This window comes from Plectropomus leopardus, chromosome 20, assembly GCF_008729295.1.
Source record: "Plectropomus leopardus isolate mb chromosome 20, YSFRI_Pleo_2.0, whole genome shotgun sequence".
Classification (NCBI taxonomy): Eukaryota; Metazoa; Chordata; class Actinopteri; order Perciformes; family Serranidae; genus Plectropomus; species Plectropomus leopardus.
Genome location: NC_056482.1, coordinates 25,457,084 through 25,473,144, shown reverse-complemented (window position 1 = coordinate 25,473,144; position 16,061 = coordinate 25,457,084). Strand labels below are relative to the sequence as shown.

At 37.3% G+C, this 16,061-nt stretch overlaps 2 protein-coding genes across 2 annotated transcripts in view; one reads left to right on the top strand and one right to left on the bottom strand.

Moving 5' to 3' along the window:
* The first annotated feature begins 293 nt into the window (after positions 1-293).
* Positions 294-11,561, top strand: hpse (heparanase). The gene is given in 13 exon segments (XM_042509148.1): positions 294-748; positions 1,456-1,572; positions 2,484-2,611; positions 3,552-3,725; positions 5,096-5,267; positions 6,058-6,105; positions 7,359-7,452; positions 7,533-7,557; positions 7,560-7,638; positions 9,209-9,323; positions 9,541-9,662; positions 9,736-9,882; positions 11,164-11,561. Coding segments are annotated over 13 exon segments (1,596 nt in total). The 5' UTR covers positions 294-533; the 3' UTR covers positions 11,324-11,561.
* A 192-nt stretch (positions 11,562-11,753) lies between these two features.
* LOC121960117 (myosin light chain 5-like) overlaps positions 11,754-16,061 on the bottom strand; it is a 10,777-nt gene continuing 6,469 nt past the window's right edge. Inside the window, exons 2-7 of the mRNA XM_042509720.1 lie at positions 13,761-13,868; positions 13,593-13,668; positions 13,374-13,478; positions 12,869-12,947; positions 12,742-12,790; positions 11,754-11,872 (exon numbers count right to left, since the gene is read on the bottom strand). Of these exons, the coding sequence (XP_042365654.1) occupies positions 11,768-11,872; positions 12,742-12,790; positions 12,869-12,947; positions 13,374-13,478; positions 13,593-13,668; positions 13,761-13,868 (522 nt within the window). The 3' untranslated portion in view covers positions 11,754-11,767. The remainder of the gene's footprint in view (positions 11,873-12,741; positions 12,791-12,868; positions 12,948-13,373; positions 13,479-13,592; positions 13,669-13,760; positions 13,869-16,061) is intronic.

The following is a 16,061-nucleotide window of genomic DNA, read 5'->3' as shown; positions in this document are numbered from 1 at the left end:
TAAAGACATTTTTAAGTTTGTGGTTTTTTTAAAAAAACTTTTCTTTAATAATTTGTCTTAGGGGTAATTTTCTAGTTTTAAATTTTGAGTTTGGGTTTAGGGCGCTTTCAGTTTCATTAAAATAAACAAATATACTTAGTAACGTGTAAATATTGCACACGTAAGTAACTATTCTAACAGAATTTAGTTAAATGATCAACTTAATTATTTACCTGATTTTTTTCAGTTATTAAATGTGTGAAGAAAAGCAGAAAATGAGATTAAAATCCCAGTTTTTTATTTGGGGGGACCTTTTTCTTTATTGTGCCCCCGGCCCTCTCAAACCAGAGTCACGCCCCTGTCCACAGCTGCTGGTTGAATATTAAACACTGGAGGTGTGGACTCCTCTCTGCATGTCCCCTCCTGTCCTCACATGTCCCTGCAGGTCACCGTATGTCCCTGCGGGTGGAGCGGGACGCAGTGAGCGGTGAAGCCGCAGGAAGCGCGCTGCTCCCCGGCTGTAAACAGGAAGTGTGTCGGAGCTTCGGTCCGTGATGGAGCGCGTCTGTCTGCCGGTCCTCCCGGTCCTCCTGCTGTCTGTCCTCTGGTCCCGGACCGGGACAGGAGTCTACGTAGACAGAGACCTAAACCGGACCTGCTTAGTGAAGCTGGATGTGTCCTCAGTGATTCACCGCGTGGACACAAGATTTCTGTCCCTCACCATCGATGCGAGTTTGTCTGCAGAGGAGAAGTTCATGTCCCTGTTACTGTGAGTGTCTTTGTCTGTCCCTGTCTTTGTCTCTGTCCCTGTCGGTCTCTGTCTTTGTGGGTCTGTCTTCAGACGAGAAGTTCATGTCCCTGTTACTGTGAGTGTCTTTGTCTGTCCCTGTCTTTGTCTCTGTCCCTGTCCCGGTCTCTTTGTCTCTGTTTCTGTCTCGGTTTCTCTTTTGGTCTGTGTCTCAGTCTGTCTTTGTGTGTCTGTCTTTCTGTGTTTGTCTATGGTTCTGTGTCTCTCTGTCTCTGTCTCAGTGTGTCCAGCAGAGACTAATGAAGCAGATGTTTTGGTGGTTTTAATCTGTAGATCCTGTTAGAGTTAATGTCCTCTGATCGTCTCTAATGTCCTCTGATCTGCTTTAATCCTCTCAGCTCCTCACTCACTCTTCCCACTGTCATCAGAACAATAATAACAATTATTATTATTATTACTATTATTTAAGTAATAATAATAATTAATAATTTCAATGTTTTTATTATTATTTGGGTAGTAGCAGTCATAAGTCATAATAATAATAATAATAATAATAATAATAATAAGGCAGTGTTTTTATCTTGTAATGTTTTAGTGTGAATAAACGCATGTGTGAAGTGCTGAGACTTTACTGAGATTCTGATTTACAAATCGTCATTTTGCAGATGAATTATTGTTTGAATTTTTTCTCACATCAACATTAAAGTTTTACTTTTTATTTCCTGCAGCTCTGCGAAGGTCCGCACGCTGGCCAAAGCCTTAAGTCCCGCCTTCCTGAGATTTGGGGGAACCAGACAAGACTTCATGGTGTTCAGTCCTCTGAGGACTCATCAGGTCTCAGCAGGTAAACTCACCTGATCCTGAACGCCGAAACCACAGATTACCAAGAAAAACATGAAAGAACACAACGAGCAAGCAAGTGAACAAGAAATGACCAAAAAAAGGAACAAGAAAACTACCTGGAAATTATGAAAGAAAAGAAAAAATTTAAAAAATATGAAAGGACCTGAAGAAAAGTGATAAAATGAAATGACAATGAATACATAAATAAAAACATTTTTTCAATAATTATAAATCCAGTTTTATTGATATTTTTCGTTACGGATAATTTCCCCCTCTCTTTTTTTATGTTAAGTTTTAGCTCATTTTCTTGTCCCCATTAATTTTTTTTTTTTATATTTGTGGAACATTTCATGCAAAAAAGGAAACTGCTGAAAATAAGGGAAAGAAAAAACAAAAAGAAGAAGAAAAGGGCAGAAAATTCACAAATACATGTGTAGTTTTTTTTCTGGAACATAATTAAAAATAAATAATTATAATAATTATATCTATTTTTTTTCTGGGCATTTTCTTTCTTCCTTTTTTCTTTTCTTTTTTTATTTATAATTTTATAATAATTCCCCCTAAAAAAACTTTTTAAAACTTTCTAAAGGTCTATTTCTTGTCACCTTTTTGTATTTTTTTGCAATTTGTGGAACATTACTTGCCAAGTTGCTGATTGCCTTTTCCCCGTGTTTTTAAAGAAATAAAAAATAGAACACATTTTCTCCGGTTTTAGGGGTTTACATACTTGCAAAAGGCGTCGGAACGCAGCACAATAAAACAATGTAGATCCAGGTTTCAAAGGGTTAATTTCTTTGTACTGAAGGTCGGGTTTATTTTCTCCTACTCACGAGCGTCGGGAGCTTTTTCATTTCAACATTGTATGCAGACGATACACAGCTTTACGTTTCTGTTGGCGTGTCGTTGTCAGGGCGCGACGCTGTGATGACGTGGAGCTGCCGGCGTGGCTCGAGGAGACGCTGAAGAAGGCGTGGATCCAAAAACAAGCCGTCCTGATGAGAGAAGATCTGCAGAGGAAGTTCAGCAGAGTCAAGTTCACAGGTTAAAGACATTTACCAAGAAAAAAAAGTAACAAGAGAGTTAACCCTTTAGGTGCTGTTTGGTGCATTTTAGGCTCTTTTCATTCTTCATTTTTTGATAATTTTATAATAATAATTTTCATGCGTGTGTCATGAATATTAAAATACACTGTGGAAACTAAATAGTTACATTCAGACTGTTCAGGTCCAAAAATGCTCCATTGAAACCCATTCAAACTGACATTTTTGATCCCACAGCCATCAGAGCAGAAAAACAGGACTTGTATTATTTCTGGGTGTCATTCTGGGCTTTTGACTCTGAATTTGTCATTTTGACTATTTTCCACCTGATGAGGTCATTTTGACCATATTTGGCATATGGAGGAAATACATGCTATTTCCACTAGGTGACCTGTCACAGTCAATGTAGCTGCTGATCACTGACATATCCCAGACTGTCAGCAGCTACACTCACACACTGACATATCCCAGACTGTCAGCAGCTACACTCACACACTGACATATCCCAGACTGTCAGCAGCTACACTCACACACTGACATATCCCAGACTGTCAGCAGCTACACTCACACACTGACATATCCCAGACTGTCAGCAGCTACACTCACACACTGACATATCCCAGACTGTCAGCAGCTACACTCACACACTGACATATCCCAGACTGTCAGCAGCTACACTCACACACTGACATATCCCAGACTGTCAGCAGCTACACTCACACACTGACATATCCCAGACTGTCAGCAGCTACACTCACACACTGAGGAGGAGGAGACTCAACATCATTCAGTTTTTGTGTTGTTTTTGTTAAAATCTAAAAATATTTGATGATTTGATGAGGACTGATGATATGAAAGTAGAAATCATGTTCATGTATAATATTTTTTAGCCTGATTTGGAGGTGTAGAGAACGTGATGTTTTATTCTCGTCCTCTCTCAGAGTTCACCGTCGACCTGCTGCACTCGTTCTCCAGCTGCTCGGGGATGGACTTGATCTTCGGGCTGAACGCTCTGCTGCGAACGGCCGACAATAGCTGGAACAGCAGCAACGCCCGCCTGCTGCTGCAGTACTGCGAGTCCAGACGGTACAGGATGTCGTGGGAGCTGGGCAACGGTACGCTGACACACTGACGCTGACGACATCCACGTTTTATATCAATCAGTCCATTTTTTATCACCGTGTCGGCTCATAATTCTGCCCACAAAACACGAAACCATAAAGTCAAACAGCCCGCTCGCCTTTCTGTGATGTACGTTTCTGCAAACATGTTACAGCTGCACACGTCATCGATATCGTACAAACATTTCACACAGTTTATGTGCTGAGTTTGTTAAACATCTGCAAAGCTGCAGACCGCTGTTCACGACAAGCAAACAGCCAAACACGTTCAAATAAGAGTCGTTTTTTTGTAGAAAATACTGCAAAGTTTCCTGCCAGGATAATGGCACAGAAAGTTCGTTGTTTTTTTTGTCCTTTTCTGCTTTAATAATGGCACAGAATTTTTAGTTTATAATTATCATTTTTTACAGATGAGATAATATTATGGCACAAAAAGTGTTTTGTTTGTTTAAAAATACATTTTTTGTTTGTTTGCTTTTATTTTTACCAAGACGCACAAATGACTTTTGTTATTTTTCTTTAAAGCGTTGCTGCTTTTCCAGCTGAGAAAATGGAACAAAATGTTTTTTTTTTTTTTTGTTTTTTTTTTTGCAGGGAATCTCCGGCGTTTTCTTCGGGGATAATAACATAAAAAATGGTTGTTTTTTATTATCAAGAAACTATTTTTCATTATAGCAAGAAAGTGGCATGAAAAGGTTTTGTTTGGATTTTTTTAACTCAATGATTGCTGTTTTTACTGATTGCAAAATAAATAGCAACAGCTGAACAATCTATCTGACCTTCTTTCTGGGATTTTAGGAAAAAATTGAGAAACTTAAACGTCAAAATAAAGCGTTAAAAATGAAGCGTTGGTCAGTTTTTGTCGGTCTGAGAGAGGACGTGTTGTGGGTCAGTCGTTTCATTCAGCTCTCGGCAGTCGTCATATTTTGTAAAGCAGAAAAGAAAAACTCAATTTCCTCCTCGTCTAAAAGTCTGCAGCCGGCAAACATCAGATCAGTGTGACAGGAAATGAATGTTTTCATATTCCTCACTTTTTCAGCAGGAAAGTCAAAACTGCTCTGGTGATGATGTGCAGGTTTTTTTAATATCTCATGGATTTATTTATTTCTTTATTTGTTCTCTCTTCTGCTTTCTGTTCATTATGACAGTCCACCTTCAGTCATACTGAAACTCTGCGGTCTCTTATCAGAAGTTTGACTTCCACTTCCTGTGTTTTCACGTGGTTTGAGAGCTTTTATCACCTCGCTGTGTACACAGGAAGTGAGGTCATGGCGTTTTATCTGGGAAACAGTTTGTTCTGTGAACTCTGCTTTAAACCGAGCTGCTTTCAAACAGAAACTGAAGCTGATTTTTTTTGTCTTCAGAGCCAAACAGTTACGAGAAGAAGGCCGGGATCCGTGTGGACGGAAATCAGCTGGGGCGGGACTTCACTCGCCTCCGAGAGATGATGTCACAGTCCAAAATGTACCGAGACGCCGGTCTGTACGGACCGGACGTCGGTCAGCCACGAGACCACCGGACGGACATACTGGAGGGGTGAGAGGTCAAAGTGTCTCTGTCACGACTTCTGTGAAGAATATTAAGGACCCCAACACGAAATGGAATTAATAATAATGATAATAATGATTATAATAATAATAATAATAATAACTTTATTTGTAAAGCATCTTTCATACAAGAAATGCATCCCAACATGCTTTACAAGATAAAAATTCACATCAAAATATAGTTTTCATTTATGAAATGCAGCAGCATCAAAATGCTGCAAGATGCTAAAATGTAAAACCCAACTATATATATATATATATATATATATATATATATATATATATATATATATATATATATATATGCATACATTTATCCATTTTTGAATGTATTTATTTATTCCATTTTTAAATAATTAATAGCTGATTTTATTTTTTCCAATGTGTGATTTCATTTCTTTTCCATTTTTTTCTGTAAATATCACATATATAAAAATGATGAATGCTTTTTTAAAATCTGTACTAAGTTTGTTAAAGTCTGCTTTCTTTGTTGCATTTCTGCCCGTCATTTTTGTGTGGTGGTGATCTCAAGTTTTTCCAAGCCAAAAGGCTCAAATCGACGTGAAGCCACGACGGTGGCATCAAAGCAGTCTTTTTTTAGATTTTGTCTAAAGTCATCAAATTTGTGTCTGACTCTTTAAAACTGTAGAAACTTGTGTGAAACGGAGCTGCACTGAGAGCTGATTCTGTGTTATAATTGAATTACAGAGTCACATGTGTGCTGGTTAACTTGCTGTCTGTTGCGTGTTGAATCTTTTCGTCACGTGTCGCCGCTGCAGGTTCCTGCAGAGCGGAGCCGACGCTGTGGACGCCTGCACCTGGCACCAGTGAGTTCACCTTCACGGCAAAAACCTCTGAACATACAGTACACACTGACCGACCTTTGGGCCGCTGACTGACTGTGTATACATCAGTGCAGGGGTATTCAGCTGAAATTTAAAGAGGTCCAGTTGCTAAAATTTCCTCCCAGCAAAGGTCCGAACCTCATACCTAAAATCAATATCACCCTTAATTGAACATTTTTACCTCAATTACAATTGAAGAATGATTTTTTCTTTTTCTTTTTTGTGGTTTGTTTTTTGTCCTCATAGTTCACTGACACAGTGTCATGTGACCATGGTGTGTTGGAGTGTAATAAACATGTGATTTATTATTATTTATTAAAAACTTTCCAGCATTATATAAAAATGAAAAGCTCCATCTGAAACAAACTTCAGGTAAATTGAAGCACATTGTGCTGATAATAGGCCAACCTCTCCTGACTGCAGGACTCTGACTTCAGCTTCTGTCAAACTTCTGTGCTGTTAATCATTTTACTCAGGAATTAAAAACTTTTGAGTCGGCCTACTTCTCCTATAGCTGCCAACAGCCTGCCGACATTCACAGTTAGAGAAAGGCTGAAAATAAGCTCATGTGCTTGTGGCCCCGGGCCCCCAAAACATTACATCTGCCCCTGGTAATAATAATGAGAGCTCAGCGCGAGCGGCCGGATGAGACACGGAGCGATGCGTCCTGCTGTTTCTAAATAATTCATCCAAAGTCTGATTAAAGCTGAAACTAACACAGAGTCGTCTGTAGAGTCTAAAGAAGTCACTTTCACCTCTGCAGATGTGTCTGTTTCAGACACTTTGGTGCTGTGAGGAGAAGCTGCGCTCTGTCTGTCTGTCTCACTGCTGCTGTCGGACCATCAGCTGTTTGATCAGCCGTGATGAAATGCTGTGGCTGTCAAACACTCAGCTCAAAATATTCTAAATGTCAGAAAATCTTGACAGATTGACTTTAGCCCTTTTTTAACATTTGTGACGCCCCCTAGTGGTTGGTTTGAATTAAACTTTTGGGGTATATTTCACGTACAAATGTGGACATTTCTGGACAGTTTAGTGATGATTGGCCAAATCTGAGTATGTGCTGACCCATACCTTTTTAAAGTTAGTTTGTCAATATTTTTGAAACAAAATGAGATATCGACAAGCTTTGGTCACTTTTGACAAGCCTGGTCCAGTGACGATCAACAGAAAAATTAGCATAAATCAAATTTATGATTTAAAAAAACTAAAAGCATTCATTCATCCTCTCTTAGTTACTATGTGAACGGCAGAGACACGTCTTTGGAGGACTTCCTCGATCCAGAGGTTCTGGATTCTTTCGCCTTAAAGACGAATGAAGTTCTGGAGGTAAAAACGTGCAGCAGAAGTGTTTGACCTGTGACGTCCAGATGTCGAAGTCAGTCTGTGATTTCTGCTCCTGATTTTAGAAAGTGAAGCGTTTGTCTCCGGGGAAGCGGTGTGGCTCGGAGAGACGAGCTCAGCGTACGGAGGAGGAGCTCCTGGACTGTCGGACACCTTCGTCGCAGGATTCATGTGAGTTTGTGCAAGTCGGGACTGAGTGCAAAGACGAGAGAGACACAAATTCTGCACATTATATATATAAAGTAGTCGTTCGATAGAAAATTAATCAGTAACAGTTCAAAAATGAATCTTTTGAGGTATAAAAACAGAAGAAAACTCAATGGTTATGATTATTAAATATTTTCTGTTTTTTTTTGTCCTCAATGACAATAAATTTAACTTAGTGTAGTATTTATACTTTCATCTACAACCAGGATTATTCCACATATTTGCTCTGATATATACTGTGAGTAAAAAACATCTCATTAACAGTGATGCTGAGCGCAGAGGAAACGCAGAAAAATGAGTACAAACGCTGGATTGTGTTCAACAGCAGGATTGAGGTCTCTCAACAGAGCTACATGTTAGTTTATTGAGTTTATTCATTAGCCAGTAACCCCGGTCTCATGACTAATCTCACAGCTGCTCACTTACAACAAGGCTTGTGTGTTAAAAGCAGTGAAGGAGTCTTTATTGGCACTCGACAGTGATTCAAGGGTCTGGACCCAGGCTAGACTGCTACTGGACCAGTCAGCCTAATATCTATGCATAAACAAGGATGTTTTCTCAGCCGATACAGATAACCAATAATTACTTGCTTTTAATAGCAGATATTTAAAGGATAATGTCCTACCACGGTTTCCAATATCAGGAGTTAATAACAGAAGTGGAGACGTGATCTGTCACACCGTCAGACTGAAAAATGGTACCTTCATCTTCTGCAATATGCCATACGGAGGGCCCCAAGGCTCTATCCCAGGTCCTCCACTGTTCTGTATTTACATGCTTCCTCTTGGCAAATTAACATCCAATCATAAAATCTCTGTCCATCATTATGCCGATGACACTCGACTCTATGTGTCTATAAAACCCGGACTCCCCATGCAGACAGACTTTTTTAAAAAGATGTCCAACAAATATCAGGTGTGTGATATAATAACTTTCTCCAACTCAATAAAGAAAAAAAAATATATATATGCTATATAAAGTGAAGTTATTACTTATTATTTGTGTGATTAGCATAAATGTGGGGCTATGGGGCATGTTTCTGAATTATAACATTTTAATAGCACATGTTTTGGCAACATGTTTGGGTATAATTAACAAATTTGGCATTATTAGTAAATTTATCGTTGGTGTTATTAGCACGTGTTTTGATGTTGTTAACACGTTACGACATTGTTATCACCTTTCTGCAATACTAGCACAGGTTTTGGTTTTACATCTACATGTTTAAGCATTATTAGCATATGTTTTAGTGTTATTAGCACTTTTTGATGTAATTTGCTGATGTTTTAGTGAAGCACATGTTTTTGTGTTGTTAGGACGTTTTTTGGCGTTAGTAGCACATGTTTGGCGTTACATGTTTGATGTTATATCTGTGGCATTATTAGCACATGTTTCTGCATTGTTGATGTGATTTACTATTATTGGCATATGTTTGGTGTTATATGTTGTTATCAGCACATTTCAGCATTATTATTATTCGTGCTTCATCATCATTGACCCACGTCTCAGCGTGGTGACTTTGTGCTGTGTGCAGGTGGCTGGATAAACTGGGCCTGGCAGCCAGACTGGGGCTGGATGTGGTGATGCGGCAGGTGCTCATTGGCTCTGGCAGTTATCACCTGATCGATGAGAATATGGATCCTCTTCCTGTGAGCCGACTTTAATCATTTATTACTGTTTTTATGTTTACATTAAGTGTGCAGCAGCAGTCTGACACCAGATGTGTTTTTAATCTATGAAATAGGATTATTTTAGGTTCATCAGTTCTGTTAATAAGCCAAACTGTAGATGCTAGTTTTTGTACAAACATATTGAAAAGGGGAACATTTCCTCCGTCACTGTGACCTCTAACTGCGTCTCTTTCAGGATTATTGGTTGTCTGTTCTCTATAAGAGACTCGTGGGTCCGGAGGTTTTGAAAGTTGAATTTTCCGGCGTTGCTCGCAGTAAAAGAGCGCGGCTCTATCTGCACTGTGCAAACAAAACGAGGTACTCCTGCTCTCACATCTTCAGGTTATCTGCCTCCGAGCTCACGCAGTAACTCTCAGGTGTGTTTGTGCAGTTACAGAAGCGGAGCCGTCACGTTGATGTCTATGAACCTGAGTAAGAAGCCGGTCAGGATCTCCGTTCCTGCCTCGGTGTCCTCCAGCACAGTGGACGCTTTTGTCCTGCAGTCGGAGCAGCCGGGGGAGGAGGGCCTCTACTCCAGGTGCCGCTCAATACGTCCATTTATCGCTGTCCGCTCCAGTCATGTGAAAAGTCACGTTTTATCTCTCACTTTTAATGTGAAAGGATGTCGGACTCAGTCACAGGCGAGGGCGGGAATAAAAACATGCAGTTCTTCATATCCTTGTTTCTCTACGTGTATGGAGGACTGAAACTGACAAAATCAAATCAGATAAACAAATAAGCTGGGGAATTTATACGCAAAGTGGAAAATAATACATAAATAAATAAGCAAGTAAATATAACAATGAATAAATTGATAAATAAAATGGTAAATTAAATAAAAGTAGTTTTGGGGATTTACATTTATTGATTTACACATCTATTTATTTATTTTTGATTTTGTCAGTTTCAGTCCTACATACATGTGATGATGTTGAATGTTTGTGATAAACCAAAAGTTTAAGTTTTGACAAAAGTCTCCTGCTTCTGACTAAATACACTCTTTAGTGTACAGGCTTCCCGCAGATCCTTAAAACGTCTTAAAAAGCATTAAATTCGTCATAAATAAGGCCTTAATTGATATTAAAATGCCTTAAATCAATCTATTAAAATACAGAAAAATGCTAAGACAGTGAAAAAAGTATGTTATGAATCCCTTTTTTCTGATATATATTATCAGAAAAAATGTATATATATGTTGGTATGTATGTATATATATATTTAATGTCACAAGCTCAGGATAAAGGAACCATGAAAACGACAGCCGTGTACATTTACCACAACCAGTCAAAGGAAACATAAACAAGCTTCTTTTTAAAAAAGACAAACAAAATAAATACTTTGTTGATAACATAATATGTTGATGGTTTTTCACATGTTCAGCATTTGAACGACCATCAAACTTTAAATTTGACCGAACAAAGTCATGTTTTGGAGTAAATTAGATGTAATATAGAATAATTCAAAACTTTGATTCTTTGATACTCGGCTGCAGCTAACGATTATTTGCATTGTGTATTAATTTGTCAGTTATTTTCTCGATAAATCTAACTGTTGTTTGGTCTATAAAGTGTCAGAAAATTGTAAAAATCAGAGCCCAGAATGACATCTTCAGATGTGTTTGGTCCACATCCTTAAAATATTCAGTTTAGTGTTTTTAGAGGAGGAAAGAATCTGGAAAATATTCACATTTAAAGAGTAAATAAATCCCCAAACCCTCTTTTTTTTCAGTATAAATGAGCATTTAGTTGTTGTGTCGTTAATTGATTCAAGTCCTTTTTGACATTTGAGTGCAAAGTATTAAAATTCGTTTCTCGTGCAGGTCGGTGAAGCTGAACGGAGTCGTGCTGAAGATGGTGGATGATAAAACTCTCCCCGAGCTGAGAGGAGCTCGTCTTCCTCCGTCTGAACGGCTGCAGCTTCCCGCCTTCTCTTTGGCCTTCTTCGTCCTCACGGACGCTCGAGCGGCAGCCTGTCTCTGACCTCAGGTGGGACGCACACGCTCGCACCTGTCCTCATACCTGCCAGGTGAGACACGGACTAAAACTGGACTAAAAGGAGCTAAAACTCAAGTGACAAAACACTGTAAACACATGTTGTGCTATTCTGTTTCTCTAAAATCACACGACAGGTGCTGGATTTTCTTATTTATAGAGAACTGCGAATGCTGTGCTAATAAAGTTTTTCTAAATGCTGTTAAACAAAAGTGTTTTCTGTCAAAATCCTAAAATCATCCACCCACGGAGGCTTCAAAACATTTATTAAATAACTGTAAAAACTCTCTGAAGCTCATATTATAAACCCAGAAAGCCTGATGAGGTTAATGTCACAATAATCAATAATCATTCAATTCCAGAGCAGCTTTTCTGACAGTTTTCCTTTTTATTTGAGACACGATCAGCCGTTGATGTTCATTTCTCGGTGTTTTACGAGTCCTCCTGCTCCTCCCCGTGTGTGATGATGTAACACAGAGATTTGTAGTCCAGGTTTCCTGCAGCGTCGATGTTTGACGACTGGAACATCTGCTTCACCTGCAGCCACGATCACGATAAAACAGTCAGTCATGTCACTGCGGCTCGGGCGCGGCCGTCACCTGAGTTTCCGAGTTGGAAAGTCGTTCTTCCCACTTTGTGTGTTCATGAGCTTTGAGGTCGTAAAGTCTGAACATTTTTTTATTTCATTTTATTTACTTAGTTATTTATTTTTTGCTATTTTGAATGACATACTGTACTCCTGTATAAGAAAGTTACCTGAAAAATATTTTTAAAAAACAAAACGTTTTTTTTAAAGAAAATAAAAAAGGAAATGACCTGGAACACATGCTTAAAAAATAGAATAATTTTGTCACATTAGTTAAAATATGCAATTATGATTATTATATAAATATAGTTTTCCTTGGTTGTTTTCAAATAATTTTATAAATCTACTAATTTTTTGAAATTTGTGATTTTTTTTTAAAAAAAATTATTTTTTTCTAATTTGGACAACATGCTGTACTATGACTTTTTAGTGCTATTTTAGTAAAAAAGTTACAAGAAAATTACCAGATTTTTTTAAGACAAAAAAGATTTAAAATTTAAAAAAAGAAAATGACCTGTAAAACATGCTTAAAAAATTATCATTTAAAGTTTAAATATGAAATGATGATAATTATGTAAAGAAAGGTTTTCCTTCGTTGTTTTAAAATAATTTTCTGAATCCACTAATTTCTTGAAATTTGTGAGAATGAGAAAAAGACAGAACGCCTCAATAGATTTAAAAAAAAAAACAACTGGTTGAATAAAATTGGAAACGTGCAGATTGTTTCACTTGTTTTGAGACATTTTGATTTTTTGGACTCACTAAAAAGAGCGTAAACAAACGAAACGTCACTCAGCATGAACTGACTGTGACTGTTTACCTCCTCAGCGGTGAACCTGTCCGCCTGAGTCATCAGTAGTTTCTGTAATCTGCCGAAAAACAACAAAAATTTCATTTATCTTAAACAACGAAAGTTGCGTTTGTGAATTTGTAAAGTCAGAACTCACTCGTCTCTGTGGACGAAGCCTCTGTCGGCAGGATCGAACAGTTTGAAAGCGTTTAAGATGGTTTCTTCAGGGTCCGTACCTGCATGCAAAATGTAGAAAAATAACAAAATAGATTATTAATAATAATAATAATAATGACAAAGATAATAATAATAATCTGCTTAGCATGTCGTATATAGAAAATAATTATTTTTTGTGTTTTTATTTTTAATCTAAAAACACAGTGGCATTATGACAAAAACCTGGAATTTAAAATTCTGAAAATGAATGAATATTTGATGTGATATAATATATGATGAGACCTGATGCTGGTTAAAAAATAAACTCAATAAAAGTAGAAAATAATATTAAAGTATAATATTTTTTAAAGCTTGATCTTGAAAAGCGTATTCTGTGTGCAGGGCGATACGGTTTGTATGTGAACATGGAGTCTGTTTGTAGTCCACCTCGCTGAGTCCTACACTTCCCACAATGCAGCTGGTGTTAACGAGCTGCATTAACTCACCGTGCAGCTTTTCTCCAAACAGGTTGAGGAACATGGTGAAGTTAATGGGACCAGTGGCCTCTTTCAGCATGTCCTCCAGCTCAACGTCCTTCACGTTGAGTTTACCTGAAACACACACACACGCACACACACGCACACACACACACACACATGTGATGTCTGAGTGACGTAAACATTTATTATCAGACGATATAAGCGCGAGTTATCAGACCTACTGACCCAGAGACGCGTACGTGTCCTTGAGGTCCTCTTTATCGATGAATCCGTCGCGGTTCTGGTCGATGAGCGTGAACGCCTGAATGAAAAACGTGAACACGTGACTCTAAACCATGGAAATATTAATACGAATAAACAGTTTTTTTTATGTGGCGAGCGTTTTGGCGTCACCTCTTTGAACTCTTGGATCTGAGTTTGTTCGAACATGGAGAAAACGTTGGACGAGGCTCTCTGAGCTCGTTTGGCGCCTCCTTCCTTCTTCTTCGTTTTCCTGCTCGCCTAAAAAATGTAGACAGACAGAAAATATTTTTACTGTGAACTCAAAGAAAGAGACGAGTTATTTTCTGTAAGTGCAGTTTGTTTTTCCGATTTTTTCCTGTAAATTAAAACTTGTCTATATAAGTGAAAAGCCCCTGAACGCTTGGTTTAAAACATTAAATATTATTTTAACATTAAATATTTAGGACCAAATATATATATGGAAATATATAATTATGAGATTTATAAATATTGTTTACCGTACATTTTCCCCTACTTATTTTTAAATAATGTATTTTTAACCTTTTTTTTTTTTTTTTTTAATGTAATATCTCCCAACTAATTGTCAGGTCGTTTTCTTGTCACCTTTTACACATTTTTAAAGTTTGCAGGACATTTCTTACTAAGTTGCACATTGCCTTTTTTATCCTGTTTATTCAAAAGAAATCAAACAAATTGTTTTAAGTTAAACAGTTTTAAAGCTTGTGAAAATTGTCGGTCCAGGTGTGAAAGGGTTAAAATTGCGGCTCTTTTGAACTATAACTCTGATACAGAAATAAAACAGTGATAAAATGAGAGCTGGAGTGAGTACGTACCATGTGAGCTGCTGCAGGGAGGCCGTCAGTCCGAGGATGATGATGAGGATGATGATGATGATTTGGGAGCCGCTGGTTTAAATACAGCAGCTGTCTGATGAGGGGGGGGCCTGTGGGGACGAGCTGGGGCCCCCGCGGCCCCGTGCAGTTCCCCTTACATGGGCAGGATGTTTGTAAAATTGTGGTTCTCCGGAGGCTCGACAACAACTGCTGCTGATCTGAAACCTTTTACAGACTTTCTATTTCTAGAGATTCACATCAGCAGCAACGACTGACTCTGCCCTCTGACTGTCCCGCCTTTTATTCTTTTATTACTAAAGTCACTTTAAATCTTACTTATAATCTTAATAAATTTATAATATGAGAAGTGGGATATTTTATTTTGTCTGTCAGCAACACTACAAGTGCAACTAAATACTTAGATACTTGAGTATTGAGGAAATAATGTCTTTTATATCTTTAAAATGTATTTATTATTATTGTTGTTGTTGTTGTTGTTGTTGTTGTTGTTGTTGTTGTTGTTGTTGTTATTGTTTTATTTCTGTATTAGTTTATTTATGTAATGTATTTTTTATATATGTATTTTTACCAACATGTCAATCATTGCCAGTCATGCATACTATAAGTACCTTTTAAGGCTTTGTTTGTCTGTTTTGTTTTTTGTGCACCTTTCATTTATAAAATGCAGCTCAAAATGCTTTACATGTGAAAGTGCTAAAACTAAACAATATAAAGAAATATATTTATAAAAACAAAATCAAATCATTGTACACCACAGGGATACCATAACTGTGGAAATAAGCTGCAGACAGGCCAGAGGTGGAAAACAAATTAAAGAATGTAACTATAAAAAAAACATTTAACAGCAAACGGTTGAGATATGACCGTCTGATTAATCTGTCAGTTTAAACATTAGTCAGCATGTTTTCTTGTATTTGAAGCAGTTTGATCAGCGTCCACGCGGCGGCGCCACAGTCCTCCTCTTCGGCTCCTCGCGCTCATGTGACAGAAATATTACATATTTATATTAATTTCTATGCGACAGAAACTCAGAAACTCAGTAACATGTAACTTTGTGTTTGGGCACTGAGGTCATATTTATCCAGTTGAAATCTGTAAATGTGTAAAACTGTGATACAGTGCCAAAGTCCTTTAAAATAGCCTATCAAACTAATGCTCCCCGAAATCCAGTTTTTCGATAAATTACTTAATTTTTGTATCTTTAAGTACACAGTAAAATGACAAAAAAGTTCAATAAAAACAAATAAATAACAAACTGCCAGGATAAATAAAAAAAACAATTAAATAAATTAATTTAAATGTAGAAAATCCAAGTAAATGTACCTTGAAATTGTACTTAAATCCATTTCTTTGATAAATTACTCAATTAAAATACAAATAAATCTAGCAGGATGTATCGATCCTTTATATGAACAATTAAATAAATAAATAAAATGTATAAAACTCTAGTACAAATACCTTAAAATTGTACTTAGTANGATAAATTACTCAATTAAAATACAAATAAATCTAGCAGGATGTATCGATCCTTTATATGAACAATTAAATAAATAAATAAAATGTATAAAACTCTAGTACAATTTTCAGGTATTTGTAC